The 13,187-nt window shown below is 36.2% G+C and overlaps 1 protein-coding gene across 1 annotated transcript; it reads right to left on the bottom strand.

Annotated features, from left to right (window-relative positions):
* Positions 1–4,298: 4,298 nt before the first annotated feature.
* On the bottom strand, positions 4,299–5,684 carry LOC107844635 (secoisolariciresinol dehydrogenase-like). Its single transcript, XM_016689002.2, is given in 3 exon segments — positions 4,299–4,520; positions 4,522–5,099; positions 5,651–5,684. Coding segments are annotated over 3 exon segments (834 nt in total).
* Positions 5,685–13,187: the final 7,503 nt, after the last annotated feature.

The raw sequence follows: 13,187 nt of genomic DNA, 5'->3' as shown, positions 1-13,187 counted from the left end.
ACCAACATCCTTCTTAGAGTGCAATAATGTTACCCAAGTAAACCTATTGTAATCATCTACTATGGTTAGGAAATAATGTTTTCTACATAAGTGGGGTGCTTGTGAGGTCCCCATAAATCCAAATGAACTAATTGAAACATACTTGTAGATTTAGAGCTACAAACTGGAAACTTTTGTCTACACTGTTTAGATAAAGGGTATATCATGAAGTCTTGGTATTCATCTACATCTATTTTATCACCTATTCCTGCTATGTGTTACATAACCTGTGAGGAAGGATGCCCCAGTCTCATGTGCCACAACTTCTGCTTATCTCTTATCACTGCTCCAACTTTGGGTTCAACATGATGTTTCAAAATGTAAAGGCCTTCAGATTCTCTAGCAATATCAATCACCTTTCCACTGAAGAGTGCTTGTAATACACACAAATCAGGGTAGAAGGACACCATGCACTTGAGATCCCTAGTTAGTTTTGAGACTGAAAGCAGATTGAACTTAAAATCTGGCACATGTAACACATTCTTTAAGTAATAATCTCCTAAAAATGAAGCATTTCCTGTGTGTGTAACTTGTATTCTATTTCTAGTAGGTATTTGCAGTCTATTATTTTCTGAATCCTCTATCATTTTAATCTCTTTCAATAGCTTCTCATAATGTGTAATGTGATGTGTAGTACCTGAGTCAACTACCCAATCTAAATAACATCACTACTCAAAATAGTCATACCTGCCAGAGCATTTGTTTTGCAACTATCTGTTGGTTTAGGACTTATCATTCTCAGTATATCATTATATTGATCCCTAGTGAAGTATACATCTGTAAAATTCCACTGTTTACCTGTGTCTTCCTTTTTCCTGCTACTTCCTGCTTCCATTGATGCATTATTAGCTTGAGGTTTAATTCCTTCAATTTGCCCTTTCCTTTTACTTTTGAAATCTGCTGGAAATTTTACTATTCTGTAGCTAGTTTCTTTTGTGTGGCCTTTGTAACCACAATGTTCACAAACAACTCCAAACCTCTTTCCTTGAAATGACTGTTGTGTATAATGATTTTGTGGATATCTTCTTTGTGCCTTACTCGTCCCTTGATTGTTCTGAGCATTTGACTGTCTTCCTGCATACATAACCAATGACTCTTTTCCAGCATCTGTCACTCTTAATCTCTTTTGGCTTTTCTCCTGTACAACCATGGCATAAGCTTGATTTACGGTTGGAACTGTTGCATTCAACAAGATAGAGCTCCCTATTTGTGCATAACTCTCATTCAACCTAACGAGAAACTGTAATAGTCTTTGTTGCTTAATGTGCTCTGCGTAAGACACTGATTCATCGAAATTGCAAGAAGGCGATGGAATAATCACATCAATTTTATCCCAAAGATCTCTCATCTTTGAGTAGTACACTGTTACTGTATCAGTTCCTTGAGTTAACATACTGATTTTCTTCCACAAGTAGAAAATCCTAGTCAAATTCAATTTGTCGAATCTCTTCTTAAAATCATCCTAAATCTTTTTCGAGCTAGAAGCATAAACGATGCTCGTCAATAATTCAGGTGCCATAGCTGCACTTATCCATGAAAGTACCACTGCATCACATCTTTCCCATTTTGCTAGTAATGCTCCTTTGAATGAGCTTCTCACGCAAGTGCCATCCACAAATCCTAGTTTGTTTTTTACTAGCAGTGCAAGACGCATAGATCTACTCCAAACACTATAGTTTTCCGGACCAGTTAGCTTCATAGGAGTCAAGGCCACTCCAGGTGTGTCCGATGCTTGCAAATGCAATGGATAATTGTGATCCATCTGTGGATCTATGACTGTATTCTCAGTACTTTGTGAATTCTGTGTTTTCGACATTGTTGAAACTGCTCAAATTCAGTATTTTCAGAAAACAGAAAGGAAAAAATTACTTGATTTTGGTGGATTCTTCAACCTAAATCTCTGATACCATGATGAATTTTAGTGATCTGGATGAAACTTTGTCATGCAATCAACAAGCTAAACTTCATACAGTAGAGAGAGAATTTTTATATTTTTTCTTTTGAGATAATGGACCTTACACCACTTCCAGTTGTACTATTCACCCTTATATAGTGTGTTTTAACCGACTCTCTCTCCTCTAACTATCTCAAATGCTGGTCACATGTTATATAGCAAACTCCCACTTACAAAATCTTATTACTATTACAATTATCTATACTCCAGTTAAATCTGCAATTAACAACTCCACTGCATTGTCTCCTTTTCACTTAGCTGTACTACATCTTTCTTCTTGATCAATTCTCTTCAACTCAACAGAGGATGTTGCGATAAATGTAAGGATATATTAGGAGAGATAAGATTAGAAATGAGGATATTCGATGTAAAGTAGAGTGACTTTGATCAGAGGCGAACCCAGGATTTGAAGTCTATGGGTGCACCTGTGTTGTTAAAGATGCGCATAAGCCTCGAAGTAAGACTCAAAATGTGTTGAGCGCTCGCTTCACTTAATGTGCAGCTTAGGTTCTAATTTCTCATACATATTTTCCCTTGTCAATAAGGCTTTCTGAGGAGACGAACACTAAACAATTGATATTTCACTTTATCAAAAACATTAATTTTTTTGTTCATATATTTGTCATTCATGCTTATATTATTAGTCTTGGACTAGACATATATTTATATCTTTTCTACCTTTATGCCCTTTTCGTTAAATCTCACGCTTTATTTGTACTTTGTGCTTAAACACAATAAACCTTGAAACCTTTTCACGCTTATTGCTTTTGATAATATTGTGGAGCATCAATATTATCTTAAGACGTTAAAAAAAAATTCGGTGTCGATTGAGGAATATTATCATATTCAATTGGTCGCTAAAGACATGAACAATACTGAAAAAATAAATATGTAGAACAAATAAGAATTTTAAGCTAATAGCTTTACTTTCATATAATATGAAGTTTACTTTTAACATTCACAAATGATTAGTTGTGGTAGCTCAATGGTCAAGGAGGGTTCCCCTTATCGACTGGTCGTGAGTTCAAATCTCCAATCTAGCAATTTTGTTGTTATAATTTAGTTATAAGCCTTTAAATTTAACTTTTGAAAATACAAACTAACGTTTGTATGAACTAGGGATCGATCCCTGGTTGCGTGGACGGGAGGGCTGGCTTCAACCAACGGACTAATGTAACTACCATTCATCTAAGGGTGCACTATTAAATATATCCCAATTTCTCAAGGTATATATGTATACACAATTTTTTTCAACGTTAACGGGTGCACGTGCACCCCCACCGATACACGTGGGTCCACCCCTAATTTTGATGGAGACAAGATATGAGAAGCGAAATTGAGATAGTTCAAGTATGTGAAGAGGGAATGTTTGAATAACTCAGTGCAGAAGTGTGAGAGGATGGTTAGGAATATTTATAAGAGAGGTAGAAGTAGGTCGACGACGTATTGGGAGAGGTGATTAAACACGACATGACACAATCTCAACTTATCAAGAAAATGATTTTAGGTAGGAGGTTGTGGAGGACACACGTTAGGATAGGAGGTAGGTAGTCCGTTGTCTTGTTATTCTTCCATACTGGTGCTTCTCTAGCAGTTTCTTATCCATCGATTTACTATCTATTATTTGTTGTACTTTGATTGTCTTATTATTTTGTTATAGCCACAGTTCAAAATGTTTTGTTATGATTTCACTTCTCTTTATTCTTTTTCTGGACAGTTTTGGTTTGATTTTCTTCTATTCACCCCTTTCTGTACTATTTTTCCTCGAGCAGAAGGTCTATTGGAGACAACTTTCCACCTATGAGATAGAAATAAAATCTACATACACTCTATCCTTTTTTTTTTTTTTTTGGTAACAACTGTGAAATATTACTAATACTCCAAAATTTCTCTGATTTTGTACAAACTAAAGAGCACCCGTAAGTTATCAGGCCTCAGGACATGCTACCAAAGAAAAACCAAACAACTCCTTTTAAAATCCCACTTTGTGAAACTACACTGTTGTTGTAACTTATAAGTTTTATATAGGTGACATTGCAGATCTCCAAAATGAGTAAGCCCAGGCACTTGGGGCTGGATTTGGTATGGAATTTGTTGGATAATGTCCAAGCAATTAGGGAGAAACTAGTAGTCCACCATAGATCCAAAATCTTGTGTAAAAATCATAATCATTCAATTTTATGTGACAATCTTTTCTTTTTAGTTTGTCCAAAAAGATACACATCTTTCTATATATATAAAGGTCTGATATGTTGTTATGATGCAACATTATTTATATAAAAAAATAAAAACTAAATTCCACATATCAACATTCTGGATGCTTAAACATGCCAAGTCCAGGATTACACACAGTGAATCCCCCATCAATGAACAAATTGTGCCCACTGATATACTGAGCATCATCACTTGCCAAGAATTGTGCTGCTTTTGCAACATCATCCACTCTCAGAGTTGCTCCTTTAAGGTTCCCAGTCGCACTCATCGCCTTATCAAGTTCTTCATTTTCGAGCCCAATGACCTTCATATATCGCCATTGGCGTGACCATCGCGTAGGGTGACAAGCAATTCACCCGTATACCAAATTGCCCAAGCTCCACCGCCAGGTTCTTGGTAAGCCCCAACACGGCGTGTTTGGAGCTGCAGTATGCATGCGATGCTGCAGCTCCGATTCTGGAGCTTACACTGGAGGTGGAGATGATGCATCCGCTGTGCATGGGGACCATGACGCGAGCGGCATGCTTCATGCTCAAGAAAACTCCTGTCACATTGAACCTGAGGACCCGCTCGAAATCTGCTTTGGTGTTGTCGATGATTCTTGGCTTGGTCTCGTCAGATATGCCAGCATTGCAGATCATGATGTCGAGTTTTCCAAATGTTGTAATGGTTCTGTCGACAGCTTCTTGGACGTGGTCTTCATTTGTGACGTCGCAATGGATGAAAATGGAGTTGGATGAGCCTCCAAGGTCTTTGCAAACTGAGTTGCCAAGTTCATCTTGGACATCGGCAACGACCACTTTGGCTCCATGTTCATAGAAGAGCTTCGCAATTGCTTCACCAATGCCACTAGCTCCTCCAGTTACCATTGCTACTTTCCCCTCTAACCTTCACATACAAAAAACACAAGTTATATTATTTCTCTTATAGTTTTCGAACATCCAAATGTAAAATTTAAAATATTAAATTAATCTAATTCAGTTTATCCCTAAAGATTAGTCAAATTGACTCTCGTGAAGCGAAATATGACAAGTAAAAGTGAACGGAGAGAGTTCGAAAAATACATGGAAGTCAAGAAAAAACAGTTTACCTAAAGAGTAATAGTGACTAGTCCTTAAATTTGGACGGAAAGGGCAAGATCTTATGCCCCATTACTCAAAACTGCTTAAAATATTCCAGCAGAACGTGCGAAGCAGCAGATATTGATCACCATGAATCTTTTTGAAAGATAAACAAAGCATGGTATAACAAACATCATCATAATAGTTTGCAGAATTACCCTTAGTTTAGGAAATTAACTTATCCAGCTTGGTCCATTTACAAACACTGTCACAACTCACAAGCTTTTTGATTTTTGAAATAAGTATGCAAAAGAATCAAGGATGGTTTTCTAAAGAAAATCAATCGAACATTCATCCTTAGATTACATATAGAGAGAAGGCTTGCCGATTGTTGAAAGGAATGAAGCAGAAGCCATAACTTGGAGAGAAATGGAAAATGAAATTAAAAAAAGAAAAGAAAGCAAACTTGATTTAGGAGGAGCAATGTGAACAAATGCTCTCTACATTGAAGAAGCAAATATTGATATGTACAAGGAGAGACCACACAGCTTTGTCTTTTTTCTTAGCGTTTCAGACAGCCTACACAAATAGAATATAATGCATACTGGAATTGCAAACAAAATTTGGAATAGAAAACTTGTGTCTTCATCTCCATGGAATCCATGAATTAACAACAACAACAACAACAACATTGTTGGAAAATAAAATTTTCGAGGCCGAAAATAAATAATCGAGACAAGAAAATATACTGCAACAATCAATTTATTGATTTCAATATGAATTCGAATGTTACAATCTCTATGAATCCTCTGATTCGCCTTTTCAAATATAAATTCAAGGGCTTAAAGCTTAATCTTGAATTTGAACTTGGTTTGCGGACTTGAGGGACTTTATCTTGACTTGTGCTTGAATTCAAGGGCTTAAGGGCTTTTGAGCTTGTTCTTGAATATTGTCGTCTTGATCTTGAATCTTGAATCTTGATGAACTTGATTTGGCTTGAGCTTTTTAGAAAAATTGGGGCGTTTGATCCACGAGCTTTCTCTTGCTACTTGTTAGAGGTCTGGGGTGTCTCAGGTCCCTTTTCTGAATTATGGGACCCTTATTTATAGTTGTAGGAAATGAAGAGTCATGATGAATATGGATTTTCTTTAACCAATTAGATTTAAGTGATCTGACGTCTTTTTATGGGCTTTTATTTCATGGCTCTGATGCATTATTTTGACATATGGCACGGTCCTATTGGCTCCTTTACTTGACTTGGCATGCCACATCATTTGACACGTGACGCTTATTTAAGCCTCTAGAATATGATAATACCTTGGGCTTAGTAAAGTGGGTTCATCATTTGGACTTAAATAATTAATTCAATTATATTAATCTGTAATATTTATTTGTGACTAATATATTTTGAATTTAATATAATCCGAATTTTGTATGGATTTGAATTTAATAAAATTACATAGCCCACAAATGCCCCCTACTTCAAAACTTGTCGAGACAATTAATAATTTAGAGACTAGACTTAAAGTATGAATTTGATATTTTAATTACACAATTTATATGCAAACAGAATTATGACGGACTAATTTTTGAACATAAAAATATGTTATAACCATATGGGCCCTGCAAAATTGCAATATACATATAGGACCCGTTTGGTAGGGTGAATTATTTTCATAATCCATGGATTAAATGGTGGGATAACTTTATACATTGTTTGGTGGCAATTTTGAAGTTATGTATAACTAATACATAGATTAGCTATACATCCTACATGGTATTAAAGGGTGTATAACTAATACACCAAATTTGGTGGGATTAGTAATACATGGATTACAATCCATGGATAAATATGTGTCAAAGACAAAAACGCCCTCAAATTTCTTTAATTTTTTTTCTAAATCTTTTCAATTTATTTAATGTGAGTTATTTCTTTTCAATTTATCAAGATAATAATATCTCTCCAAATAATTTTAGTCATAAAAAACTACTCCATTAACTTAAAAATATTTATTGATCAAAATCCGAAAATAAATTGCATGATTGCATACAAGCTTTAATTTTGTAAATAGGATATTCATAACTAAAAATAATTTTTCTAGTTAGGCTTAACACTTTACGAAATACAAATTTATGTTAATAATAATTCTATTGTCTCATTCAAAAGTTACACGTATCTCCCTCCAACGTAAGAACATCACAAAGTGGAAATAACAAAAAAATAATCAACAAATAAAGAAAAGATAACAAAAAAAAAAGTTTGTAAGTGAATGATTGAATTTTAAAGTTTCAAAGTAAATAATTAGTTATATTTTTACTTTATTATTTTTTATATTTAAAAAAGAATAATAAAGTTTTGCAAAGAAAATACACAAAGTTATAATATGTCAAAGGGTATTTTGTAAACAAGCAATATTTTTTTAAAAATATAACAATACATATTTTTTTCTATACATTAAACCAAACACTGCATAAAAAATAATCCCAGTATTACTAATTCCTGTATTACTAATCTTTGCACTACTAATCTCAATATTACTAATACAACCTATTTAGTATAATACAACCTATTTAGTATTATCTTATACACTCAATCAAACGACCCGTAGTATATTTAAATCCTTGGTACGCGTGAAAGTAAAGAAAAAAAAAAATATGTTACTTAACTTTCTTCTTTTGGCACTTGATGCCATAACGTGTACCTCCTTTTGTTTCTTTTCCTTTTCTCTCTTTTTTATTTTTTTTTATTTTGATAGGTCCTACAGTTTCTTCTTTTTTCAAAAAATTGAATCAATAGTAACAGACCTAATTTGATCAGATTGGTAAGGACCCGCCGCCTTAGCTTCTCCCAATTCAATTATATCAACTTTTTTTTCTTATCCTTTTTGAACTTGGACTCAAAAAATTTATCCACGCCTATAAATAGGACCCTATACCTCATATGCTTTAACACTAATTTTGCAACTTCTTTCATCAATTGCTTTGAAGCTAATTTGCCGATATTAGTAACGAGGTATTTCCTTTCTATTTCTTTGCAATTTTTTTTCTTTTCTTCTTCTTTTGTAGGGTTGAAGTAAATAATAATATACAACAATCGGCTTAAGGTGCGAGAGTTTAACTTCGTCTTCGTCATCTTAAGTCCGACCAATTTTACTTGAAGACGATGGAAATCGGCTTACGGTGCGAGAGTTTAACTTCACCTCCATCGCCTTAAGTCCGACCAATTTTACTTGAAGACGGTGGACATCGGCTTAAGGTGCGAGAGTTTAACTTCGCCTTCGTCACCTTAAGTCCGACCAATTTTATTTGAAGATGGTGGACATCGGCTTAAAGTGCGAGAGTTTAACTTCGCCTCCGTCACTTTAAGTCCGACCAATTTTATTTGAAGACGGTGGAAATAGACTTAAGGTGCGAGAGTTTAACTTCGCCTCCGTCACCTTAAGTCCAACCAATTTTACTTGAAGACGGTACAATGGTTTTCTTTAAGTATGGGCTCTTTAACCGATGTATTTATGCAATGGTCTTCTCTAAGTATGGGCCCTTTTCAATGTTCAGCTTAAGGCGTGAGAGTCGAACTTTGCCTCCGTTACCCTAAGACCTGACGAATTCGGCTTCAAATATACATGACTATATTTCACCAGAGCCAAACACATGAAGAACCTTTTTTTTCTTTGGCTTTTTCTTTGCCGGTATATATATATATTTTTTCGAATCTTGATTTTGTGTCTAATCGAGATTCTTTTATTTATTCAGCTTGTAGAGATAGTTCGCTTTAGAGACTACACATCTTCATCCTCTAAAAGCAAGTACCTTTTAATTAAAGCCTATAACGGTACCGTATTAACCAGGCTATTGACTGAAACTCCAATGGTAGGCAGGTATGCAGATCCGTGGCCAACCTTGCAAAATTCTCTCCATATGTCGGATTAGACTTCAGAACATGACATTGGTGCTAATCGATTGGTTAAAGTATGGCTTCTTCGTACTCCCAACCAACGTCAATTGAATATTGCGAGTACCCTTCCTTGCTTAGGACGTTGGGTACTTAAAGGAGAAGTACGTTGGGGGTTACCATGGAGATAACCGGTGAATATTGTCATACTCAAGGATATTGGGAATGGACCGAGGACATATTGGATAGAAGTGCACAAACCTTGAAGGCAACAAAAATATATGATGCCGTTTATGCTTCACTGTTTACCTATGATCGAAACTCGAACTTGTTATAGGCATTCTTTGAGGCTTGGTGTCCAAATACCAACACATTGCTTACTTCAGTTGGAAAGCTATCCATATCCCTTTGGGATATGTACAAAATTGAAGGTCTGCCTATCGGAGGCCTTCCTTACGAAGAAGTGGTGCCCGAAGCGAAGGAGCTTACAGGTGTTAATGAAAAGAATGAGATATTTATCCCTCGTTCTTGTGAATCCTTGTTTATAGCCTTTAAGCATCTTCAAGAAGGAGAGGTTTCTAATCTGATAGTTTCTTTAAGCAAGTGGGTAAAATTTTAGTGGAAAAGCATATTAAGATACGAGTCAGCTCCACCGAGGAAGGAGAAAAAATCTGCTCGCTTGAAGTCAACCCATAACTCAATTGGGACTATTCAGAATGTAACGAAGTGGTCAAATGCAGATGATGCCACGTTTTCTAAACTTGGAGAGAAGTATGAATATAGAACTGATACGTATTTAGCAGCGTTCTTATCATGTTGGTTTGCACCTTTGTATTTCCCTCTAAGGATGGATTTTTCATTCGTCCAAGAAATTTTAGAATTACAGCTATGATGGCAGATAAGCAAGCTTTCAGTCTTGCCGTTCCAGTCCTATCGAGCATTTATAATGGTCTCAATAGAGTCTATAAATCTTCACAACTTGAGCAACTCGGAGTATCCTTCCTTATCCATTATGTGTATGGTTGGCTTGCTCACTATTTCAAGACACATTTTCCACTTTCTAATGGACCATCTGTTCCATTGATGACGGCATATTCTGGCGAAGGCGGGGCAAGGTATTTTGATGGAGAGTTTGCTAGAAAACGCATCCATAAAGGAGATACTATTACTTGGGCTTCCACTATGCTGAGCCAGGCCGCTCTTTGTCATTTTGTGGATGATGATAAGGGTGACGAGTCAGAGGTAAGCTACTTCATGAGCCTCCATTTTAACTTACTCCCTTTTAGATATGCAAGTTCATTCATACTTGAGCCATACAGTCCATACCGGTTTAGCCGTCAGTTTGGATTTTATCAAGGCCATCCCAGAGTCTTGGAAGATGATATTCGCAGTGCTTCATTAAGTGAAGGCCTTAAATTTCATCGAATTTGTGTATTGCATGGCTTTATGTTGAAAGCGACTTTCCCAAAAGTCACACCCAATGTGCGAAGATATTTATCCACGCCGTATAAATCTTGGTGGGACAAAGTACATGGAAACTTTCTCGAAGTTAACTTACAATCTTTGGTAAACGTTGTAGGTCCGATTATTGACACTCCTTAAAAATATGGTGAGGAGGTCCCGATTGTGATTAAGCCTTCTATTTTGAAATCTAAGGTAGTCATTCCATTTAGGTTTAAGGGACCGCTATATGTAGAAATTCAAAAAGAGGAGTCGTCTGTCCTGACTGAACAGGCTTTCAATAAACGACCACCTGAAGATGAGAGCGAGAGTAGTCATGGAGATCGTTGCTGGAAGAAGGTAAAACCATCCTTGGCAAAGGAAGGTGATTCTAACACCCATGTGGAGATTCTTTCTAGTTCATCGAAGACTCCGTCAGCTATCGAGAAGGTAATGACAACTCTTCTACCATTTCACAGTATATATATTGCCTTTATATACCCCTTATATTATGTTTTTCTTTGTAGGCGTGGCCAAACAATGTCCAAATTTTGGAAGATCCTCATCAAAGTAAGCCATAAGATAGTAGTGAGTCTGTAGTAGGTCCAGACTCAAGGGAGTTACTTTTGTCATCCAAAGAGGTTACTGCTAACTCTTGCGGTAAAGTCAAAGCAAATGTGGAATCAAACTTTTCCCGACAACCAACAGTAACCATGTTTGTTTTTTATGGCAAGAAGGTCATTTCGGAGTTTAAAAGGGAATTTATCATGAAGGCTTGGGCTAGTATTCGTACCAAACTTGTAGGCCTTACTCCAAATCGTGATTCTTCTATCCAAGATAAAATCGAAGTCATACTCAATGACATGAGTGGAAAGGGGGCAGATATTTCCCCTTTGCAGTATTTATTGGGGTCTTTCTTTGGGATGACGGCTTCCTATTACCAAGCACGATCCGCTTTTGTTGATAAGACCATAACAATTAAAGAGTCAGAGCCATATTTAAAAGCCAAAGAGCATTTTGAGCTTGTATTGAGGGAGAGGGATAAGAAATCTGAAGAATTTTCTGCCGCCTGCAAATCTTTTGAGAAGGCGAGAAAGAAGGTGAAGAAATTAAAAGTTCGTCGAGATGCTGCCAAGCAAGAAGCTGCAGAGATGGAATCCAAAGTTTTAGTTGCTGAAGAAGAGTTTTCCGAGTGTTCTGATGTCTCCCTTGCAACAACAAAAGCCTCAAAGGTCGTGGAGAATAAGAAGCAAGTCTTAGAGGCTGCTTTACAAGATTTAGTCAATTATACGCTATACTTAGATTAGCCTTAGGATATGTCTTTCTTCAAACCTTCTTGTTGTTTTCTTTTACCCTTTTTATTGAGTAGTCGGATTTATTAGTCATAATGGAAACTTTTTTTTTTTTATATTGAACATTTATTTTAATATTTCCTTTGAATTCCAACCCCAAGAATTGCTTGCTTATTTTGATGCATTGATGTCGTCATATTAAGCTCTGGATTTTCTGTTCCAAAATTGTTGCTCATTGGCTTCACGTCTTTTTCTCACAACCCAGTTGGACTTACAACTGAAAGCCTTAAGAATTAAAGATTTTAACTTCATAATTCATAATTGCATGTGTGGTAGATCTATGCCTCAACTGTAAGCTTTGGGTATTCCAAATCCTATCGAAAGAGCTTCTTTTTTATGGGTTGCCCCCATTGATTCACAAGTATTTGACATAATTACAACACTTAATTGAGATGTATTGCAATACCCTGATTTTCTGAACCGGAATGCTACACGGTGCTTATGACCCCAAGGGGCCACAAGCTAACCCATGACTGATAGATGTACCTGTATACTGCATAATATACTTGTAGAATGTGGAAAACATGAACAATAGGCATAAGGTTCAACTGAATAGAATATGTGATAAATAATAACATCCATATAGGGTAACAAATACCCAAAACAACTGAAAGCTGAATCTAAAATCTAAACTAAATCTGAAAGCCTCTAAATACTGTCTGAAATAAGGAGTTGAAGGAACATATCTCCAACTAACTCCGTCTAGCAAAACTGAACTGAAATAATGATTGAAATAAAATAATATCATCCTCGAATGGATGAGGACTCACTGCAACTCTGCGACTGGAATGCTACTGCTGATCTGGAACTCGTGTCTCTGAACCTATGGTGTAACATGAAAGAAAGCACCATAGCACAAATGAGTTAGTACGACTGGGAGTACTGAGTATACGAGTGAGGTAGGCTAAATGCAAAAGGGTTTACATGGATGAACAATGCAAACTGACTGACTGATATGAACGTAAGAGTACAAACATGCATACATAGTAACTAAAATCGTGAATACATGATATCTGGATCTGTACGCTAATACATGGTTTACTGTTATCTAACATGACTGTATTGAAATTTTGATAACATGGATGACTATGTCTTACAGTCCTGAATCTGATGGAACTACCTGAGTTCCGTACTGTAACTGACAGTCCTGGTATACTGAAATCTGAAGAACTATCTGAGTTCTTTTACTGAGACTGGGACTGAAACTGTGGGAGGTAGTTGCTTAATCGACATGC

This window comes from Capsicum annuum, chromosome 10 (assembly GCF_002878395.1).
Source record: "Capsicum annuum cultivar UCD-10X-F1 chromosome 10, UCD10Xv1.1, whole genome shotgun sequence".
Lineage (NCBI taxonomy): Eukaryota > Viridiplantae > Streptophyta > Magnoliopsida > Solanales > Solanaceae > Capsicum > Capsicum annuum.
This window is presented reverse-complemented; position numbering and strand designations above follow the sequence as displayed.